Source organism: Stegostoma tigrinum, chromosome 1 (assembly GCF_030684315.1).
Source record: "Stegostoma tigrinum isolate sSteTig4 chromosome 1, sSteTig4.hap1, whole genome shotgun sequence".
Taxonomy (NCBI): domain Eukaryota; kingdom Metazoa; phylum Chordata; class Chondrichthyes; order Orectolobiformes; family Stegostomatidae; genus Stegostoma; species Stegostoma tigrinum.
Window position 1 is genome coordinate 192,910,418 of NC_081354.1, and position 24,182 is coordinate 192,934,599.

The 24,182-nt window shown below is 46.1% G+C and overlaps 1 protein-coding gene and 1 pseudogene across 1 annotated transcript in view; both read right to left on the minus strand.

Annotated features, from left to right (window-relative positions):
• Nucleotides 1-18,154, minus strand: part of LOC132209540 (disintegrin and metalloproteinase domain-containing protein 12-like) — a 268,784-nt gene extending 250,630 nt beyond the window's left edge. The window contains exons 1-2 of the mRNA XM_059645262.1: nucleotides 17,908-18,154; nucleotides 8,088-8,243 (exon numbers count right to left, since the gene is read on the minus strand). Coding sequence (XP_059501245.1) covers nucleotides 8,088-8,243; nucleotides 17,908-18,154 — 403 coding nt within the window. The remainder of the gene's footprint in view (nucleotides 1-8,087; nucleotides 8,244-17,907) is intronic.
• LOC125456508 (ubiquitin-like modifier-activating enzyme 5) overlaps nucleotides 8,160-24,182 on the minus strand; it is a 100,833-nt pseudogene continuing 84,810 nt past the window's right edge.

Genomic DNA, 24,182 nt, shown 5'->3' on the forward strand with positions numbered 1-24,182 from the left:
AGGGCAAGAGTTATAGATGGGGGAAGGGCAATTATAATGTGATTAGGCAAGACTTAGGAGGCATAGAATGGGTTAGCAAAATGCAGGAGATGGGGACAATCGAAATGTGGAGCTGGTTTAAGGAACAGATATTGCGTGTCCTTGATAGGTACATCCCTGTCAGGCAGGGAGGAAGCGATAAGATAAGGGAACCGTGGTTTACTAAAGAATTTGTATCTCTTGTTAAGCGGAAGAGGGAGGCTTATGTGACGATGAGACAAGATGGTTCAGATGAGGCGATGGAGAGTTACAGATTAGCTATGAAGGATATGAAGAGTGAGTTAAGAAGAGCAAGGCGGGGACATGAGCAGACATTGACAGGTAGAATAAAGGAGAACCCTAAAGCTTTCTATAAATATGTGAGGAATAAGAGAATGAGTAGGGTAGGAAGAGGGCCAGTCAAAGACAGAAGTGGGAAGTTGTGTGTGGACCCTGTGGAGATCGGAGAGATGCTAAATGATTATTTCTCATCTGTTTTCACTGAGGAACAGGAGAATATTGTAGAGGAGATGCCTGAGCTGCAGGCTAATAGAATTGAAAGGATTGAAGTCAGTATGGAGGAGGTGTTATCAATTCTAGAAGGTGTGAAGGTACATAAATCCCCTGGGCCGGATGTGAAGCTAGGGAGGAGGTGGCGGAGCCTTTGGCCTTGATTGTTGAGTCCTCATTGTCTACAGTTTAGTACCAGAGGTCTGGAGGATTGCAAATGTTGTGCCCTTGTTCAAGAAGGGCAGTAGGGATGACCCAGGTAATTATAGACCAGCGAGCCTTACGTCTGTTGTAGGAAAAATTTTGGAAAGGATTATAAGAGATAGGATTTATAATCATCTAGCAAGCAACAATTTGACTGGAGCTAGTCAGCATGGATTCATCAAGGGCAGGTCGTGTCTCACAAACCTCACTGAGTTTTTTGTGAAGGTGACCAAGCATGTGGATGAGGGGAGGGCAGTTGACGTGGTGAACATGGACTTCAGTAAAGCCTTTGATAAGTTTCCACGTGGTAGGCTATTGGAGAAACAGAGGCACGGGATTGAGGGAGATTTAGCAGTTTAGATTAGAAACTGGCTTTCTGTAAGAAGGCAACGAGCGGTGGTTGATGGAAAATATTCAGCCTGGAGTCAGGTTACTAGTGGTGTGCCTCAAGGATCTGTTTTGGGACCACTGCTGTTTGTCATTTTTATAAATGACTTTGACGCAGGCATAGGTGGATGGGTTATGATGTGTTAGGTTTTATTGGGAGAGGGATTGAGTTCCAGAGCCGTGATGTCATGCTGCAACTGTACAAAACGCTAGTGCGGCCTCACTTGGAATATTGCGTGCAGTTCTGGTCACCCTATTACAGGAAGGATGTGGAAGCATTGGAAAAGGTGCAGAGGAGATTTACCAGAATGTTGCCTTGTCTGGAGCGCACGCCCTATGAAGAAAGGCTGAGGGACTTGGGTCTGTTCTCATTGGAGAGAAGGAGGCTAAGAGGAGATTTAACAGAGACATACAAGATGATCAGAGGATTAGATAGGGTGGACAGTGAGAGTCTTTTTCCGAGGATTATGACTTCGGCTTGTACAAGGGGGCATAGCTACAAATTGAGGGGTGATAGATTTAAGACAGATGTCAGAGGCAGGTTCTTTACTCAGAGAGTGGTAAGGGTGTGGCACGCCCTGCCTGCCAATGTAGTGAACTCAGGCACATTAGGGGCATTTAAATAGTCCTTGGATAAGCATATGGATGATGATGGGATAGTGTAGGGGGAGGGGCTTAGATTAGTTCACAGGTCAGCGCAACATCGAGGGCCGAAGGGCCTGTTCTGCGCTGTAATGTTCTATGTTCTATGAATATTGGTGCATGGATGCTGTGCTGCGGGAGACTACATTGCAGGGGCAACTGACAGAAACAGACTGGACTGAAGAGCAGCCACAAGCCTTAAGCCCTTTGCCCTCTATGTCAGCAAAAAGGAGGGGACTGCAAGTGGCATTCTGACCCAGGAGCATGGCGGACTCAAGTGACCAGTAGCATACTACCCCGCTCAGTTGACTCTGGTTGTGAGAGGAATGCCTGGTTGTCTATGAGCTGTTGCAGCCACTGCTGTAATTTTGGAAAATCAAACTGTATTGTTCTGGACTGTGTGTGTGTTTTGGTCCCTCATGTAGTCGATGACATAAACCTCGGTGGCAACACAACATTACACTGCAGTCCACCGCACTGGGTACGAGGTCATGCTTGTTGTCCCAAGTGAACATTTCCTTTAGGCGAGTACCTCTGTTAAACCCTGCCACCCTTCTCCCTGACAGTGGTGAGACAGACGAAAGCAAGGTTTTTGATTCTGTTTATGTGCCACCCGCCCTGACTTACAAACCACACCCCCGGACTATCCTGATGTGCTTTTCACCGATGGTCCCTCTTACCGGCCTTACGGCCCTGCCACGCTGCTGGGTATGCAGTTAGCACCCCTTCTGAATTACTGGAAGCTTTTGCTCTGGCCCCTGGCACACCCCCGCAAGCAGCCAAGCTGTCTGCACTCACCCACACTAGCATTCTCACTGTGGCTCGGCCTACTGATATCCGCACAGACTGCGCGGTATTCATTCGGAGTAGTGCATGATTTTGGGACCTCACCTCTGTTTAGGCCATTCAGCATGTTACCCTGATAGGTAACTTACTGCGAGCCATCCTCCTCCCCAGCAAGGCAAGCCATAATAAAGTGTGAGGTGCACACACATGTGCAAGATGAAGCCTCGATAGGCAATCCCTCCAAAGACGAAGCAGCTAGGACAGCTGCTCTACCCTGAGCAACGGTTGTTTCCTCTTTCATACCTCAGGGCCTGCCTGAGGCCATTAACTTGGCAGTTGCTGTACAGGCCCAGGAAGGGGTCAGTGAACAAGAAGTAAATTGGGTTCGGGATGATTGTGTACAGGATTCTGACAATCTCTGGAGACACCCCGATGGCAGGGTGGTCTGCTCAAAAGGGCTGCTCCTCTATGCACTTGCCCCCTGGCACATGGGAAAGGGCAGGTAGGAAAAGGGGGGATGCTACACCCAGTTACCCAGCAGTGGTTTGTGCCAGGAGTAATGACTGCCATTCATGAAACTTGTAGTATTTGCCAACAGTATAATAGAGGAACGACCCCAGTCAGATTTGACCACATGCCAGTACCAGCAGGGCCCTTTACAAATCTGCAGACAGATTTTGTGTGCACAAGCTGGCCTCTGAAGGGTTTAAATACACATTGGTGATAGTGGATATATCTTCAAAGTGCATAGAGGCTTCTGCAACTAAGAAAGATGATGCCAGGACAGCGGTAAAATGTCAAATACTCGTGGGGGTAAATAGTGATCGAGAGACACAGTTTACACAAAAGGTGGCAGTGGCACTGACTTTTATTCTCTTTATTCATTGAGGGGATGAGGGTGTTTCTGGCTCGGCAGCATTTATTGCCCATCCCAAATAACCCAGAGAGCAATTCAGAGTCAACCACATTGCTGAGAGTCTGGAGTCACATGTGGGCCAGACCAGGTGAGGATGGCAGTTTCCTTCCCTAAAGGACTTTAGTGAACCAGATGGGTTTTTGCCAACAATTGACAATGAATTCATGGTCATTATTCGATTCCTAATTCCAGATATTTCATTGAATTCAAATTCCACCATCTGCCATGGCAGGATTCGAACCCCAGATCTTTATCTGGGTCTCTGGATTAATAGTCCTGCGATAATGCCACTAGGCCATTGCCTCTCCCAGGCAATGGGGCTTGGATGGAAAGTGCACATACCCTGTCAGCTGCAGCCCTCGGGGTGGTAGAAAAGATCATTGGGACTTCAAAGAATGTCCTGGCTGAAGTGTGCCAGGAGACAGGTTTAAAGTGACATGAAGCTTTACCTTTACCCTGTACACCCTGAGAAATCAAGTAAATAGAACAACAGGCCTGACTCCATTTGAAGTTTTAATGGGAACATAGAACATAGAACAACACAGCGCAGAACAGGCCCTTCGGCCCTCGATGTTGCGCCAACCTGTGAACTAATCTAAGCCCCTCCCCCTACACTATCCCAGCATCATCCATATGCTTATCCAAGGACTGGCTAAATGCCCCCAATGTGTCTGCGTTAACTACATTGGCAGACAGGGCGTTCCACACCCTTACCACTCTCTGAGTAAAGAACCTGCCTCTGACATCTGACTTAAATCTATCACTCCTCAATTTGTAGCTATGCCCCCTTGTACAAGCTGAAGTCATCATCCTCGGAAAAAGACTCTCACTGTCCACCCTATCTAATCCTCTGATCATCTTGTATGTCTCTATTAGATCCCCTCTTAGTCTCCATCTCTCCAATGAGAAGAGACCCAAGTCCCTCAGCCTTTCTTCATGGGAAGACCCATGACCACCAAGCCCCCAATGACCAAGGCCGACGTAGCACTAATATGGGTCGAAGAGGAAACCCTGCAGTATGCACAGGCTCTGAGTAAGGCAACTCAGTCCAATCATGCAAAGGTATTAGAGGCACTGTCAAAGCCCAAGGAAGGGAATACTCATCCATTTAAACCTGGTGATTTGGTGTAGATCCAATCACTCGAAGCCGGCTCTTTTTCTCCTCAGTGGAAAGGACCATAACGAGTGCTACTGATGACCCTCACAGCTGTCATAGTGCAAGGCAAGCTGGGCTGGATTCACGGGACATGTTGCAAACCAGGCTCTGGAGCCACGGTGATAATGGGAACTGCAGATGCTGGAGAATCCAAGTTAATAGATGCTGCTTGGTCTGGAGCCACGGTGACAGGTCCACCCATAGGAGACAAACAATGAGGTTCCTGGTGTTTATAGTACATGGACTATGTGTGTGTGGGGTATCGTGTCGGATTATATGGAACAAGCCCCCCCCACAACTCATTTCTGACTTTAAGCTATGAATATGCTGTGCATTTGAACGTCTCCTGTTGCCAGGTATGCATCCACATTCTCATTCACTCAAAAGGGGAAATCCTATTATGACCAATCCCCTTTAATGCCTCTGAAGTGGCTGAGTGGGTATTAAAACAGAACAGCTCACTACCCGGGAATCGGGACGGCTGTCAGACTGACGCTGGCCACTATATGGTTAATACCAACACAGACAGGCAACAGTGGAAGTCGGTGGGATACACCCTTACCACTTTGTAGGATGGTACTGGCCTGATTATCATGACACCTCCCTGTCTCCTCCCTTTTCCACACTAACTGCTGAAAACAACCACACAGCCCCAATGTGCCTCACTAGAAAAGAGTATCCCCACGGGTAGCAGCCACTGCTCCCAATATTATGATGATTCCCATGACGATTGTACTGGGATAAGGCACACTGCCACAATGAATGCTGACATGCCCCCAGGGCTGATGTCCTACTCCAGAGGATTGAATACCTCCCATATGTGCCTCTCTGATGAGTCCCAACCACTTCACATCATCCAAACATTCTGGCACCTTCCAGCCAAATTAGTACGCTGAGTTTATCAACATTAGATTTCTTTTAATGGCACATGTTTTGAATGTGGCTACAAAGCCTACACCTGGCTGCCCCACCCTGGACAGGTTCCTGCGACACTGAGTATATGGTCCCCAGATGTACCACCTCATTATCAAAGGCCTTAATGAAATCCATATTGACTACGTATACTGCCCTGGCCTCATCAACTTTCCTGGTCACTTCATCAAAGAACTCTAACAAATTTGTGAGGCTTGATCTCCCAGACACAAAGCCATGCTGTCTACTCCTATTCAAATCCTGTCTTTCGAAATGCATGTTAACTTATCGCTCTATATCTTCTCAAGTAACTTACCTACCTGGATATATCTGGTCAGGATTATTTTCATTAGAAAGACAAAGATTGAGGGGGGCCTGATTGAGGTCGACAAAATCATGAGGGGTGTAGACAGGGTGGATAGCAAAAAGCTTTTTCCCAGAGTGGGGGACTCAATTACTAGGGGTCATGAGTTCAAAGTGAGAGGAGGAAAGTTTAAGGGAGATATGCATGGAAAGTTCTTCACACAGAGGGTGGTGGGTGCCTGGAACGCGTTGCCAGAGGAGGTGGTAGACGCAGACACGTTAGCGTCTTTTAAGATATATTTGGACAGGTACATGGATGGGCAGGGAGCAAATGGACACAGACTGTTAGAAAATAGATGACAGGTTAGACAGAGGATCTTGATTGGCGCAGGCTTGGAGGGCCGAAGGGCCTGTTCCTGTGGTGTAGGTTTCTTTGTTTCTTTACCACAGATGTTAAGCTTAATGATCTATAATTCCCAGGCTTCTCTTTGTAGTCCTTCTTGAAGAAGGGCACAACATTTGCTAACCTCCAGTCTTCTGGGACCTCACCCATTTCTATTGACAATGCAGGACTCAGGGCCTCTGCAATTTCTTCTCTAACCTCTTGCAGGGTTCTTGGATATATCTGGTCAGGAGAAGTTGCATTGCTAATAAGGGAGAATGTTGCATCTGCACTCGGAGAGGACATGCTGCAGGCTCATCCACAGAGTTTATATGGATACATTTCAAAAATAAACTGGGTGCAGTCACTCTGACAGGATTATATCATAGGCCCCCAACAGTCACTGAGACATTGAGGAACAAAGATGCAATAACCATCTGGTTGTCATAGTGGGTGAATTTAGTCAAAAGTAAAAGTGAAGCATGTATAAGGTTTAGAAAGCTAACATCTGTTCGGGCCCACTGGAAAGTACTCAAGGAGAGAATTAGAAGAGCAAGGGGCCTTGAAATGACGTTGGCAGGTAGGGTTAAAGAGAATTCAAAGGCATTGGCATACACACATTAAAAACAAGAGGGTAACTAGGTCAGATTAGGATGTCAGGTCAGCATGGATGAGTTGGGCCAAAGGGTCTGTTTCTCTGCTACAACTCCATAAGATCAATACTGTTCCCCCTTTAAAGGACGCTGTGTGAATCAATTGGGTTTTTCATAAATTCAGAAGTTTCATGATCATCAAACTCTCCCACATGCTGTCTTGATTTGAGCGGATGTCTGCAGGGTATTAGTGAAGGGATCTGGAATTTGTATCTCATTTCTTACGAGTCATTGTTATATTGCTGGCTGCTTAAAAACTTCAGCAGCTTGGAGGAGCTGCAGTAAAACATGATGGTTTTGTTCCAGGGATCAGAGGCTGCTGTTACTAGATTAATTTGGCAAATTTCGGTGTGCTCTAGAGTTTGAGAGGAAACTTGGCAGAGGTGTTCAAAGTCATGCGAGACAGAGTCAATGGAAAACAAACTGTTTCCATTGGGAGCAGGATCAAGAATTAAAGTACATTGAGTGCAGATGTTTGGAAAAAGCAGTAATCGCATCACGAGGACAAATGTTTTTACATGGCAAATGGTTACTTTATTATTTTCTTCCACTTCCTGGCCAACATTTATTGCCAATCCCTAATTACCCAGCAAGGACTTTATTGCAGTGAGTCTGGAATCACATGTCAGCCAGATCAGATAAATTGTCAACAAAGCACAAAGATAGGTTTTTATAGCAATCAACAGGAGTCACATTGTCACCATTAGGGCGAGCTGCTTTTTATTCCTGGTTTTTACTGAATTCACATTTCACCATGTGATGTGGTGGGATGAGAATCCGCATCCCCAGAACATTACCTGGGGCTCTGGGTCACTATTCCAATCAAGTAATCACCACGTCACCAACTTCTCCTCAACTTTAAATGCACTGCCTGAGTGTGGTTGCAGATTCTATTGTGGTTTTCACAAAAGGAGTCAGATCAGAAACAGAAATGAAACAAATTGCAAGGCTATGGGGATGAGCTGAGATAAAAAGGCGTGGAGCTGGAGGAACACCGCAGGCCAGGCAGCATTAGAGGAGCAGGAAAGCTGATGTTTCAGGCCGAGACCCTCTATGGGGATGATCTGACTGCCTCCAACAAAGAGTTTAACAAGTTTGAACTGTAAGCTTGTTAGCTTTAACAGGAAGCTGACTAGATCTAAAGGAGAGCTAACACAGATCTCTATGATGCAACCAACTCTATAATTCCAGAGGATTATCAAGACTGATCATCCTCACCTGAAGCAGTTCCTTGTCCATGTGAAGTAGCTCCTTTAATCTTGGTCTCCCAACCAGTTCCTGATGAATGACTGATGGTTCTGTTACTGAAAACAGTGAACACTGTTCCATTTCCACGGTTCCCATCGTAAATGGCAAATTCTTCACTCTCTGCTGCTGAAAGGTTTAAAACCAGGCTCCAGATCAGAAATACCAAACACACATTGCAGGCGGACATAGTAAATGGTCACAATCCTCTGCTGTCCACTTCAGAGTTCTGTCCCTTTGTTAACACATAGTTTTCTGCCTGCCCTCCTCATCAATCTCCCTTCCCTTTTGAGTTTCTCTGTGCTTGTGCTCTCAATGTTTCTGTGTCTCAGCTTGTTTCTGAGTCTGTGTCATTCTGTGATTCATGTCAGAAATAACTTTGTAACAGACCAGCATTAACCAGGAAGTAAGAGGAAACTCTGAAAAATAGATAGGATCGAACGAGTTGGGAGCAGGACCATGTACGCTGATGGGCAGTGCATTCTGTTGGGACTTTAAATTCCTACAGCACAAATGCTGAATGCACAGGGCAGGTTTCTGACTTATTATGCTCCCTGTTGCTTTTTCAGAGACACCAGGCTAGAAATTCCGGCAGAGAGATCACTGCTGTAATGGCAAAGATTGTAGTGTGAGTCTGAACCTGCAGAAATCCCCATGGAGCTGACTGAGTTGGAGTTGGAGATTTCAGAAGCTTCCGACTCACTTCATTTTAGTAATTACCAGGAAATATTCGAGGATTAAATAATCTGCTCAAACTCCTGGGACCCAACAGCCCACTGACCAATCATGATCCCTTGATATTGTTCAGCATAACATTTCTCAAACCCACAGTTTGATCCTATTGGGCCAGATTACCCTCCACTGAACCCAACAGGCCACCTCCCTAACCCCAAGTGATACCCTCAACGCAACATCACCAGTGACCAAACTCCACCAGAGCCCAACAAACACTGCTCAGCCCAACTCCCTGACTGATCTAACCTCACATCCCCAGCCCGTCTGATGGTCACTCATAATTCCCTGACACCTCCCAACCTGTTCTCCTGACCCTTCCTACTGCTCCAAGACCTGACCTGACATTCCCCAGAATATTCATGACCCAATCCCAATCCTAGTCAACGCACAGGCCTGACCATCACTACACACCCCTGCCCCCAGCTAAAACAGTCATCCATTTAATTTTCACCCAAACCCTCATCCACCCAGCAGACACTGGAGCAGACATTTATCCCACAGACCTCTCCTCTCTGACATTTTCTACTGGCTGTGGGACATTTCATAACTGAATTAACACTCGATAACTTCCATGCTGATCACCTGAGCTGGTGGCTGTCACCAATCCTGGATTCACCTTGGCTATATTACAACAGAAGGCACTTTGGCAAAGAGATAATGGGAACTCAGATGCTGGAGAATCCTAGGTAATACTGTGTAGAAATGGATGAACACAGCAGGCCAAGCAGCATCTTAGGAGCGGAAAGCTGACATTCCAGCCTAGACCCTTCAAAGTGTGTATAGCCCAGACCATCATGAAGCCAACCTACCAACTATGGCCTCCATTTACACTTCTTGTTGCCATGGAAATGCTACCAACTTCAAAGACCCCCCCTACCCCAGTAACAATCTCCTACAACGTCTGCTGCCAGGCAGATGATGTGGAGGTGGTGGTGTTGGGCTGGGATGGACAGGTCAGGAAACACACAACACCAGGTTATAATCCAACAGTTTATGTGAAATCACAAGTTTTCGGAACCTCAGTCCTCCTTCAGGTGTTAGTGAGAGAGTTAGTATCAGACACGGAATTTATAAGCAAAAGATCAAAAGGTCACACCACTGATGAGGATGTACGAAATAAATCTAAGATGCTGTTAAACCTTTAATCAGTTGGAATATTTGAATTGATTGATATGTATATGTGAATCCCCGAATTCCTCTCAAGTCACTGTCCTGGGAGAACTAAAGGTTTTGTCAGAGTAAAGAAGAGGTAACATTTTAGGTCAGACAATGCATGTTAGGTGTGAGCCCTTGGTTACAATCTGTGTTCTGGCGTGGAGTCAGACTGGTTTTATTTCTAAAGTAGAAAATTATAAAATGCCACGTTGACTGTCTGTCTATAAATTGTGTGCTTTCTGGAAAAAAAATAGAAATAAAAAAAATAAAAACAGCATCTTAATTTTGTTTAATACATCCTCTTCAGAAAATACAGAAACTTGAACACATGCACGCTCAAGGACCACTTCTTCTCTGCAGTTATCAGACTGCTGAATGGGCCTCTCTAACTTGAAATGTGTTGTTGATCTTGCTTTGTGCGCCTCCTGTACAGCTGTAACCTTGTATTCCTCGGTCTGTCTAAACACCCTATGATCTATATGTCTTTGATAAAAGCCGAAAGAATTGTGGATGCTGTAAATCAGGAACAAAAACAGCAGTTGCTGGAAAAGCTCAGCAGGTCTGGCAGTATCTGTGAAGGGAAAGCAGAGTCAGTTCTGAGGAAGGTTCGCTGGATCTGAAACATTAACTCTAATTTTTTCTTCACAGATGCTGCCAGACTTGCTGAACTTTTCCAGTTCTGTATCTATACGTCTTTGTTTCTTATGATGTGTCCTTACTGTTCGCAAAATAAAACTTCTCACTGTAGTTAGGTACATGTGACTACAGTAAATCAAATCAAACTAAATCACAGGCCAATAACAATGGGACTCTTATGTTTGTAATACTAAATCATCTGGCTGCTGAGTACAGTCAGTTTCTCTGGATCGGAATTACCTCCTCAGAGGTGAGTGGAAGGATTCTCCTGCTGGGTGTCTGCAATGCCGGGGTAAGTTCACCCGAGCAAGTATGGAAATTTACAGTAAGAACAGAAAATGATGGAGAAACTGAAATCCCTACAGCCAATCTCCTGCCTTCCCCCCACCCCCCCCGCCACCCCGCCATATCCTGCATATCATTACCATCCAAACAATCACCCCATGCCCCTCCACAACGCTTCAGATGAACCTACCTTCCCCTCATTTTCAGGCAGTGCATTCCAGACCCTCACTGCTCTGAGTGAAGAAGTATTTTCTCAGATCACCCTTGCTCATTTGCACATCACTTTCAATCTACGCCCTTCATGTTCTTGTGCCTCTTATGCGCAGGAACAATTTCTCCCTGTCGAATCTGATCAGCCCTGCTCATGGTTTTGAATTCCTCTGTCAGATTTCCCCCTCAGCTTTCTTCTGTTCAAGCTGGAAATCGATGTACACTGCATTAATTAGATTCCCCTCGTCAACCCTTTCAAAGAAACATAGTTACATAGAAGCATAGAAGATAGGAGCAGGGGGAGACCATTTGGCCCCAATCACGGATGATCGTCCAACTCAACAGCCTAATCCTGCTTCCTCCCCTTAATCTGTGATCCCATTTGCCCCAAGTGCTGTATCTAGCCACCTCCTGAATACATTCAATGTTTTGGCATCAACTACTTCCTGTGCTAAAGAATTCCACAGGCTCAAAAAATGTCTCCTTGTCTCCATCCTAAATCGTCCACCACGAATCCTGGGGATGTGCTAGAAATTTTGAAAATCATGAGGATTTATAAGTCCCCTGGGCCAGACGGGAAATACCCAAGGTTCCCACGGGAAACGAGGGAAGAGATTACTGCCCCTTTGGCAACGATCTTTGTGACCTCACTGTCCACTGGGGTTGTACCAGATGATTGGAGGGTGGCAAATAGGGAGGTGATGGCCCAATGGTGGTATTGCTGGACTATTATTCCAGAACCCAAGATAACGTTCTGGGGACCTGTGTTCGAATCCTGTCATGGCAGATGGTGGAATTTGAATTCAATAAAATATCTGGAATTAAGAATCTAAAGATGACCATGAGTCCATTGTCAGAACAACTCATCTGGTTCACTAATGTCCTTCAGGGAAGGAAACGAGCATCCTTACCTGGTCCTTCCTACATGTGACTCCAGACCCACAGCAATGTGGTTGACTCTTAACTGCTCTCTGGGCAATTAGGGATGGGCAGTAAATTTTGCTGAGCCAGCAACACCCTCATCCCCTTGATGGAAAAAGAAAGTTAAAAAAAAATTCCCTTGTTCAAGAAAGGGAGTAGGGATAATCCTGGCAATTACAGATCGGTTAGTCTTACTTCTGTAGTGGGCAAATTATTGGACAGGATTCTGAGAAATAGTACTTCTGATTATTTGGAAACGTACAGCATGATTAGAAATAGTCAGCATGGCTCTGTGAGGGGCAGGTCATCACTCGCAACAACTGCTCCTTAAACAGCCTCCACATGTCTGCTGTGACCTTTCCATGGAACAATTGCTCCCAATCTGTATTTCTCAACTCCTGTCTGATAGCGTCATAGTTTTCTTTTCCCCAGTTAAATATCTTCCCCTGGTAACTGCTGCTTTCCCTTTCCATGGCTATGGTAAATGTGAGGCTGTTGTGGTCACTGTCGCCAAAGTGTTCTCCCGCCACGAGATCTGACACCTGTCCTGGCTCATTGCCGAGCACCAAATCCAAAATGGCCTCCCCCCTCGTCGGCCTGCCCACATACTGAGTAAGGAAACCCTCCTGAACACACCTGACAAAAACGGCTCCATCCAAACCATCTGCACTAAGGACGTTCCAATATATATTGGGAAAGTTGAAGTCACCCATAACCACAACTCTGCTACGTTTGCACTTTTCAACAATCTGCCGGCCTATGAGTTCTTGAATCTCCCTCCTGCTATTTGGGGGTCTGTAGAAAACCCCCAGTGAGGTGACTGCTCCCTTGCTGTTCCTAACTTCCACCCATACTGACTCAGTCGACAAACCTTCCTCAGCAACCTCAGTAAACGAGTCCTCATCAAAGGTTCTTTCAGCCACCGTTATACTGTCCTTGACTAACAAAGCCACACCTCCCCCTCTTTTACCACCTTCCCTGACCTTAATGAAAGATCTAAGCCCTGGAACCTGCAACATCCATTCCTGACCCTACTCTATCCATGTCTCCGAAATGGCCACAACAACGGGTCCCTTTCGGAATGGCAGTGCCACAAGGCTCGGTGCTGGGACCGCAGCTGTTTACAATATACATTAACGATATAGACGAAGGCATTAAAAGTAATTTTAGCAAATTTGCTGATGACACAAAGCTGGGTAGCAGTGTGAAGTGTGAGGAAGATGTTATGAGAATACAGGGTGACTTGGACAGGCTTGGTGAGTGGACGGACGCATGGCAGATACAGTTTAATGAGGTTAAATGTGTGGTTATACACTTTGATGGCAAGAACAGGAAGGCAGATTACTATCTCAATGGAGTCAAGTTAGGTAAAGGGGAAGCACAACGAGATCTAGTGTTCTTGTACGTCAGTCAATGAAAGTAAGCATGCAGGTACAGCAGGCAGTGAAGAAAGCTAATGGCATGCTGGCCTTCATCACAAGAGGAATTGAGTAGAGGAGCAAAGAGGTCCTTCTGCAGCTGTACAGGGCCCTGGTGAGACCGCACCTGGAATATTGTGTGCAGTTTTGGTCTCCAAATTTGAGGAAGGACATTCTTGCTATTGAGGGAGTGCAGCGTAGGTTCACGAAGTCAATTCCCGGAATGGCGGGACTATCATATGTTGAAAGATTGGAGCGACTGGGCTTGTATACACTTGAGTTTAGGAGGATGAGAGGGGATCTGATTGAGGTGTTTAAGATCATTAAGGGATTGGACAATCTGGAGGCAGGAAGCATGTTTCCGCTGATGGGTGAGTCCAGAACCAGAGGACACAGTTTAAAAATAAGGGTTAGGCCATTTAGAACAGAGTTGAGGAAAAACGTCTTCACCCAGAGAGTGGTGGGTATATGGAATGCTCTTCTCCAGAAGGCAGTGGAGGCCAGGTCTCTGGATACTTTCAAGAAAGAGATGGATAGAGCTCTTAAAGATAGTGGAATCAAGGGTTATGGGGATAAGGCAGGAACAGGATACTGATTGTGGATGATCAGCCATGATCGTAATGAATGGTGGTGCTGGCTCATTGGGCCGAATGGCCGACTCCAGCACCTACTGTCTATTGTCTATTGCCTCTGTGTTTTCTGCAATAGCATACCATGGGGAATCTTATCAAACACCTTACTGAAATAGCTTACATTGTCCGAAATGCTGCCAGCTGACCTTTCAATATGGAATCAGGCACCTTCAACCCAGAAGGTGTTGCCAGATGACACTAAGATTGGTGAAGTAGCAGATAGTGAAGGGGACTGTCAGAGATTACAGCAGAATATAGATAGATTGGAGAGTTCGGCAGAGAAATGGCAGATGGCGTTTAATGCAGGCAAATGAGAGGTGATGCATTTTGGAAGATCCAATTCAAGTGTGAAGTATATGATAAATGTAAAAGTCCGAGGGAAAATTGATGAACAGAGTGATCTGGGTGTTCAGGTCCACTGTTCCCTGAAGGTGGCAACGCAGGTCAATAGGGTGGTCAAGAAGACATACGGCATGCTTTCCTTCATCGGACGGTGTATTGAGTACAAGAGTTGGCAGGTCATGTTACAGTTGTCTCAGACTTTGTTTCGGCCACATTTGGAGTACTGTGTACAGTTCTGGTCACCACATTACCAAAAGGACGTGGACGCTTTGGAGAGTGTGCAGAGGAGGTTCACCAGGATGTTGCCTGGTATGGAGGGCACTTGCTATGAAGAGAGGTTGAGTAGATTCGGATTATTTTCATTAGAAAGACAGAGATTGAGGGGGGACCTGATTGAGGTCTACAGAATCATGAGGGATATAGACAGGGTGGATAGCAAGAAGCTTTTTCCCCAGAGTGGGATACTCAGTTACTCGGGGCCATGAGTTCAAGGTGAGGGGAGAAGTTTATGGGAGATATGCGTGGAAAGTTCTTTACGGAGAGGGTGGTACGTTCCTGGAATTCGTTGCCAGCGGAGGTGGTAGAAGTGGGCACGATAGCATCATTTAAGATGTATTTAGACAGATACACGAATGGGCAGGGAGCAAAGGGACACAGATGCTTGGAAAGTAGATGACAGATTTAGATAGAAGATCTCGATCGTCGCAAGCTTGGACGACCAAAGGACCTGTTCCTGTGAAGTAATTTTCCTTGTTCTTTGTTATGAGAATGTTGGGCACACTCACCACCCACAAACCAAGGAACTCAAGCGACAAGAGACAGTAAGAACTGCTGATGCTGGAGTCTGAGATAAAACAGTGTAGACCTGGAGGAACACAGCTGGGCAAGCAGCATCATAGGAGCAGGAAAGCTGACGTTTGGGGTTGGGAACCTTCTTCAGAAGGATCTTCAGACCCTTCTTCAGAGCCTTCTTCTGAAGAAGGGTCCCGACCAGAAACATCAGCTTTCCTGCTCCTCTGATGCTGCCTGGCCTGCTGTGTTCTTCCAGCTCTACACTGTGTGAACTCAAGCAGCATGTTGCTTTCAGGGATAATGAGCTGAGAAATATGTGCAGATTAGTTAAATTGTCCTGGTGGGATCTAATGCCATACAACACACCTGACACCATATTGTAGCTTCAAAAAGAAGAAATTGTCTCATGTCGCTCAGCAATAATCAAGATTTGGAGGTGATGGTGTTGGACTGGGGTGGACAAGGTCAAAAGTCACACAACATCAGGTTATAGTCTAATAGGTGAAGTGACACGTGACAGAGGGGCAGCGCTTCGAAAGCTTGTGTTGGACTATCACCTGGTGTCGTGTGACTTCTGACCTCAGCAATAATCAAATATAGTAGGGTTACAGAGAGAGTGTGGGGAAATTGGACTGACTGGATTCTCCAGAAGGAGCCGACATGGACTTGATGGGCTGCAAAGAACCCAATCAGTAAAGAAACTGGCAAACAAATCCACAGTGAACTGAGATTTCACTACACAGCTAGTTAGCGGCAAGTGGAAGCAAAATGAAATGCAACTTTCACAGACACTTGGAAAGGAAGTATTTCCAGAGCCATGGTGCAGGTAAAGGGAAGTCAGGCAAATCAGGCAGTTCTTTCAAAGAGCTGGTACAGGTACGATGGCCCGAAAGGCGTCTTTCTTTATTGGGTTCTATGAAAACAAAATGCTGGGACTGCTTAGATGGGCCTCAATCACTGAAATTGTTCCCATTCATGACATTATCAGCTCTCACATTCCTCATTCTGTGATAGTTACCTGAGACTCCGGCCTGGCAACTCCTTTGCCCCTTTCTCTGAACGTCTTTTTCTGAATGTTCATGCACTCAATTGCCATGACTTTTAGATTAGATTAGATTCCCTACAGTGTGGAAACAGGCCTTTTGGCCCAACAAGTCCACACCGCCCCTTGGAACATCTCACCCAGACCCACACACCTCTGAACAATACGGGCAATTTCGCATGGCCAATCCACCCTAGCCTGCACATCTTTGGACTGTGGGAGGAAACCGGAGCACCCGGAGGAAACCCACGCGGACATGGGGAGAACATGCAAACTCCACACGGACAGTTACCCAAGGCTGGATTCGAACCCGGACCCCTGGTGCTGTGAGGCTGCAGTGCTAACCACCGAGCCACCGTGCCACCATAACTTTTTGCTGACTGACCTTTGATCCCTTAAGAAACAGTGGGGAACATACTGTTATACTAGTGAGCACTGCAAGTCCACTTTGTTATTTCACTGAGAGATGTTTCATATTCAGACCATGTACTTTTGTTTGCCTGTTCTCTGATGTAGGAAGTAGAGGACACAACAAGCACCAGTTCAGAACTGACAGTGAGACTCTCAGGGACAAACCCACAGTTCTGAACAATTTACATTGGCAGTGATGTTTCTTTCTATTTTTGAGAATATACTTCTTCATCAATCCTGTTCCTCAGGGATCAGCTTGTAAAATCTCACTGAGTGAAGTTCACCCCATGACTGACCCCATGGTATCTTTAACAGAGTAAAATACAACAAGGTGCTTCACAGAACTGTGACCAAACAAGATCTGAATCTGAGTCACATCAGATTGAATTAGAACCAAAGTCTAAGAATAAGGGGATAAGCCATTCAGGACTCACATCCCTACCCTAGTTTTTCAGAGGACACAGAATATTGTTGTTGATTGCTACAGGGATGGAGGTTAAAAACAGGGAGGCTATGCTGCAGCTGTACAGGGCCCTGGTGAGGCCACTCCTGAGGTACTGTGTGCAGTTTTGGTCTCCTCACTTGAGAGAGGATGTATCAGCACTGGAGAGGTATGGAGGAGGCTCACGAGGTTGATTCTGAAGTTGAGACGGTTCCCTTATGGGGAGAGATTGAAAAGACTTGGATTATGTTCACTGGAATTTAGAAAAAAGGGGAGGATTGTTATTGAAAAATATAAAGTGATGAAAGGAATAGTTAAGGTAGAAGCAGGGAGGTTGTTTCTACCGGTGGGTGAAACTAGGACAAGATGGAATAGCCTGAAAATTAGGGGGAGCAGATTTAGGACTGAATTGAGGAGGAACTGCTTCACCCGAAGGGTTGTGAATCTGTGCAATTCACTGCCCAGTGAAGCGGTTCAGCCTTCCTCACAATGTTTTCAAAGCAAAGATGGATCAATTTTTGAACAGTAAAGGAACTAAGGGCTTTGGTGAGCAGGAGCTTATGTGGAACTGAGTCCATGAAAAGATCAACCATGATCTTACTGAATGGCAGGGCAGCTCGCGGGGCCAGATGGTCTACTCCTGCTCCCAGTTCTTATGTTCTATGTACCCGCATCTACAGATGTGGTCACCTCCTCAAAAAATTCCAGCAGACTTGTTAGGCATGGCCTCCCAGTGACAAGGCCATGCCGACGATTTTTGATCAAACCTTACCTCTCCAAATGGAGATTAATTCTCTCCTCATTATTTTCTCCATTAGGTTCCTCCTCACCACTGTTGTGTGACTCACTGGTTTATGGTTCCCTGGTCTATCGCTCTCATCCTTCTTGTAAAGTGGAACCTCATTGGCTGTTCTCCCAGTCCTCTGGCACCTCCTTGTGGCCAGTGATGATATAAACAGCCCAGGGGCGTTATCATTCCCTCCCTCGGCTTTCACGGCAGCCTGGGATACATTCCCCATCTGCACCTCGGGATTTGTATCAGAGATAATGTGCTCCTGAGATGCTGCTTGACCTGCTGTGTTCATCCAGCTCCACACTTTTTATCTCTGCTCCTAAGGATTTGTCCAGTTTTAAATCCAACAAAAGCAAAGAAAAGGTGAATGGACTGAAAGGGAACTAGAGAATAGGGGCCAGTAAGACTCAGAGGAAGAGCAGGCAGAGTGTGGTTACTGATCAAAGTGGGTCTGGTGGACTGAAGTGCATCTGTTTCAATGCAAGAAGTGTAACAGGTAAGGCAGATGAACTTAGAGCTTGGATTTATAATTGGGACTATGTTGTTGGCATTGCAGCGATTTGGTTAAGGGAGGGGCAGGACTGGCAGCTTCACGTTCCAGGGTACAGATGTTTCAGGCAGGATAGAGGGGGATATAAAAGGGGTGGGGGAGTTGCACTACTTGTTAAGGAGAGTATCACAGCTGTACTGCGGGAGAACACCTTGGATGGCTCATACAGTGAGGAAATGTGAGCAGAGCTCAGGAACAGGAAGGGTGCAGTCGCAATGTTTGGGCTTTACTATAGGCCTCCCAATAGCCGGTGGGAGATAGAAGAACAGATATGCAGGCAGATTTTGTCTGGGACTCACTTTGTGATTGGGACAATGGCAGACATGACCATTACCACTACTGTCTTCATGTTGAACAAGGTTTGAGTCATTTCTGTCATATCGAACAACTTGACTGAGTGGATGGTGTTAAAGGCATTTCATTGCAATGAGTTCCTCCAGACTCTGCTCCGTCTCATGCACCATTTCTCCAATATTATCGGTGCCCTCTTCCTGCTTCTCAGGCACAGTCTATGTGAGTGTGATTCTCACTGGAAGGTCAGGCATGGGGCCAAACAGAGCTTTCAATTCTTCCACAGATATCTCAGAAACTAGCTTGATGGCCTGTCATTCTCCTCATGTACAATCTCTTCATCTTCTACTAATTGTTGCTTTGGAAGTGCTGCTTCTTTCTTCTCATGCTCGTCCTGTTGGAGATCATCACAGTTCAGATTTAGTTTCATCGTCATTGTTGGAAAGAAGTCTTGCAATGCATTATAGCTCAAGTAGTGGCTGACAGAACCGAAGCCTAAAAGGTACTTCAGGAAATTTTGTGCAAGCAGTCCACCAAGACACCCATGGTCTTGGGTAGACTGGCCATATATACCCCCTCACATTTCAGCATCTTTTCATCAAAATTCACAGCTGCCACGAGTGCGGTGGTTGGGGGAGCATGCAAAACAGGCCGAATAAGAAGCTGGATGTCACCAGACGCTGTGTTCTCACTGAGCACGGGCTCTATCCACATCTGAGCAAATTCATTGCTATGTTCATTGCCATACGAGCTACAAAGTTGTCTGAGCAGCTCAGTGTCAAATCCACAAGCGTTTCTTCCTGCAACCAACCGTTTCTGATCGGATCCATAAAATGCGGGAAGTTGTCAACAGACAATAGATAATAGACAAATGGTGCTGGAGTCGGCCATTTGGCCCTTCGAGCCAGCACCACCATTCATTATGATCATGGCTGATCATCCACAATCAGTATCCTGTTCCTGCCTCATCCCCATAACCCTTGATTCCACGATTTTTTAGAGCTCTATCCATCTCTTTCTTGAAAGTATCCAGAGACCTGGCCTCCACTGTCTTCTGGGGCAGAGCATTCCATATACCCACCACTCTCTGGGTGAAGACATTTTTCCTCAACTCTGTTCTAAATGGCCTAACCCTTATTTTTAAACTGTGCCCTCTGGTTCTGGACTCACCCATCAGCGGAAACATGCTTGCTGCCTCCACAGTGTCCAATCCCTTAATAATCTTATACATCTCAATCAGATCCCCTCTCATCCTCCTAAACTCAAGTGTATACAAGCCCAGTCGCTCCAATCTTTCAACATATGATAGTCCCGCCATTCCGGGAATTGACCTCGTGAACCTACGCTGCACTCCCTCAATAGCAAGAATGTCCTTCCACAAATCTGGAGACCAAAACTGCACACAATACTCCAGGTGCGGTCTCACCAGGGCCCTGTACAGCTGCAGAAGGACCTCTTTGCTCCTATACTCAATTCCTCTTGTTATGAAGGCCAGCATGCCATTAGCTTTCTTCACTGCCTGCTGTACCTGCATGCTTGCTTTCATTGACTGACGTACAAGAACACCTAGACCTCGTTGAACTTCCCCTTTACCTAACCTGACTCCATTTAGATAGTAATCTGCCTTCCTGTTCTTGCCACCAAAGTGGATAACCACACATTTATCACATTAAACTGTATCTGCCATGCATCTGTCCACTCACCTAGCCTGTCCAAGTCACCCTGTATTCTCATAACATCTTCCTCACACTTCACACTGCTACCCAGCTTTGTGTCATCAGCAAATTTGCTAATATTACTTTTAATGCTTTCATCTATATCATTAATGTATATTGTAAACAGCTGCGGTCCCAGCACCGAACCTTGCGATACCGCACTGGTCACTGCCTGCCATTCCGAATGGGATCCGTTTATCACTACTCTTTGCTTCCTGTCAGCCAGCCAATTTTCAATCCAGGTCAGTATTTTGCCCCCAATACCATGTGCCCTAATTTTGTTCACCAATCTCCTATGCGGGACTTTATGAAAGGCTTTCTGAAAGTCCAGGTACACTATATCCACTGGTTCTCCTAGTCTATCTTCATAGTTACATCCTCAAAAAATTCCAGAAGATTAGTCAAGCACGATTTCCCCTTCCTAAATCCAAGCTGACTCTGACCTATCCTGTTACTGCTATCCAAATGAGTCGTAATTTCATCTTTTATAATTGACTCCAGCATCTTTCCCACCACTGACGTCAGGCTAACCGGTCTATAATTCCCTGTTTTCTCTCTCCCTCCTTTCTTGAAAAGTGGGACAACATTAGCCACCCTCCAATCCGCAGGAACTGATCGTGAATCTATAGAACATTGGAAAATAATTACCAATGCATCCACGATTTGTAGAGCCACCTCCTTAAGTACCCTGGGATGCAGACCATCAGGTCCTGGGGACTTATCAGCTTCAGACCTAACAGTCTATCCAACACCATTTCCTGCCTAATATAAATACCCTTCAGTTCATCCATTACCCTCGGTCCTTCAGCCACTGTAACATCTGGGAGATTGCTTGTGTCTTCCCTAGTGAAGACAGATCCAAAGTACCTAATCAACTCTCCTGCCATTTCCTTGTTCCCCATAATAAATTCGCCCGTTTCTGACTTCAAGGGCCCAATTTTAGTCGTAACCATTTTTTTTCTTTTCACATAAAAAAGCTTTTACTATCCTCCTTTATATTTTTGGCCAGTTTTCCTTCATAGCTCATTTTTTACTCTGTGTATTGCCTTTTCAATTATCCTCTGTTGCTCTTTAAAAGCTTCCCAGTCCTCTAGCTTCCCACTCATCTTTGCTATGTTATACTTCTCTTTTATCTTTACACAGACCTTAACTTCCCTCGTCAGCCATGGCTGCCCCTGCCTCCCCTTAGGATCTTTCTTCCTCTTTGGAATGAACTGATCCTGCACCTTCTGCATTATATCCAGAAATACCTGCCATTGTTGTTCCACTGCCATCCCTGCTCGGGTATTGAACCATTGACCTTTGGCCAGCTCCTCCCTCATAGCTCCATAGTTCCCTTTATTCAACTGCAATACTGACACTTCCGATTGTCCCTTCTCTCTCTCAAACTGCAGATTAAAACTTATCATATTATGGTCACTACCTCCTAATGGCTCCTTTACTTTGAGGTCCCTGATCAAATCCGGTTCATTGCACAACACCAGATCCAGATTTGCCTCCTCCCTGGTAGGCTCCAGTACAAGCTGTTCTAAGAATCCATCTCGGAGGCACTCCACAAACTCCCTTTCTTGGGGTCCAGTACCATCCTGATTCTCCCAGTCTACCCGCATGTTGAAATCCACCCTAACCCTAACCCTAACCCTAACCCTAACCCTAACCCTAACCCTAACCCTAACTCCATGTCACAGGTAGTTTTGTTTACTGAGAGAGTAGTAAGGGAATGGAACGCTTTGCCTGCAACGGTAGTAGATTCGCCAACTTTAGGTACATTTAAGTCGTCATTGGATAAGCATATGGACGTACATGGAATAGTGTAGGTTAGATGGGCTTGAGATCGGTATGACGGGGCGGCACAACATCGAGGGCCGAAGGGCCTGTACTGTGCTGGAATGTTCTATGTTCTATTACAACTGTAATGATACCTTTGCGACAGGCCAATTTCAACTCTTGATTCAACTTGCACCCTACCTCCTGACTACTGTTTGGGGGCCTGTAGATAATTCCCATTAGGGTCTTTCTACCCTTAGAATTTCTCAGCTCTATCCATACTGACTCTACATCTCCTGACTCTATGTCCCCCCTCGCAAGGGACCGAATATCATTCCTCATCAACAGGGCCACCCCACCCCCTCTGCCTGTCAGTCTGTCCTATTGATAGCACGTATAGCCTTGAATATTCATGTCCCAGGACCTGTCCACTTGAAGCCACGTCTCAGTTATCCCCACAACATCATACTTGTCAACTTCCAACTGAGCCTCAAGCTCATCCACCTTATTTCTTATGCTTCGTGCATTCATATATAATATTTTTAATTTGTTTCTCCCCTCACCCTTCCTATCAATCCCTATTTCACTTGGCCATACTGTACGATCCCTTCTAGAGTTTTCCGCTCTGTTGTTTCTGTTGTCTTTCCTAACTTCTCTTATTCTCACTTTCCCTTTAACTTCCTTCTTAAATTTCCAGTTTAGCCCCTCCCCGCTATTACTTAGTTTAAACACACCTGTGTTGCAGTGGCAAACCTGCCTGCCAGAAAGCTGGTCCCCCACCCATTTAAGGTGAAACCCGTCCCTCTTGTATAATTTATCCTTACCGCAAAACATACCCCAGTGATCCAAGAATTTAAATCCTTGCTTCCGACACCAGTCCCTCAGCCACACGTTCAGGTCCATTATCTCTCTGTTCCTGCCCTCTCCAGCCCGAGGAACTGGAAGCAAACCAGAGATAACCACCCTGGAAGTCCTGCTTTTCAGCCTTCTTCTGAGATCTCTGAAGTCCCGCTGTAGAATGCCCCTCCTTTTCTTCCCAACGTCATTAGTGCCGACATACACCACCACCTCTGGCTCTTCACCTTCACCCTTGAGGATTCTCTGCACTCTGTCAGTGACGTCCTAGATCCTGGCACCAGGAAGGCAACACACCATCTCAAATCTCGCCTGTTGCCGCAGAAACCCCTGTCAGTCCCACTCACTATGGAGTCCCCTATTACCACGGCTCTGCATGATGTCTGCCTCCTCGGCTCTGCCTCTACAGCAATTTTTGACTCGCAGACCTGTCCACCTCTCGGACTGGCAGTGTCGTCTGTCTCGACAGTTTCCAAGACAGTCAGCCTGTTTACAATAGGTGCTTCCCCTGGGGTCACTTGTACTTCATTCATGTCTTCCTTTGTCATCGACATTCCCCTTCTCTCTTCTGTGTCCTCGGTGTAGTGACCTCGCTGAAGGTCCTTTCCAGAAAATTCTCGTTCTCTTGGATGAGCCTGAGGTCATCTAGCTCTTTCTTCAGGGCTGCAACATGCTCCTTCAGAAGCTGTATGTATACACACTTTCCACAGCTATAGGAGCCAGAAACATCATCAGTGTCCCTGACCTCCCACATCATGCACAGAGCACACTGAATCAGCTTGGCAGTCATGTCCTTCAGCTCTTCAATGTGGCGTATTCTCCTCACTGAGCCTCTACACCGAAAACTCCTGAGCCAAAGACTCGCACTTTACTCACCAAGCACTTCCCTCAACCCTTGTTTTTTGCTGTGAGTCTGTGGACTCTTAATTAGGTTAGAGGAGGAGGGTGGGAGGGAGGCCCTACCGTGCAGGACCGGGTGTTGAGAACACGCCTCCTTAAATAGCACTCACCGACCTTCCCGACTGCCTCTCTGCCCTGACCTCACGTCCGCCTGGCTCGCGCTGCTCTCCGCTGCA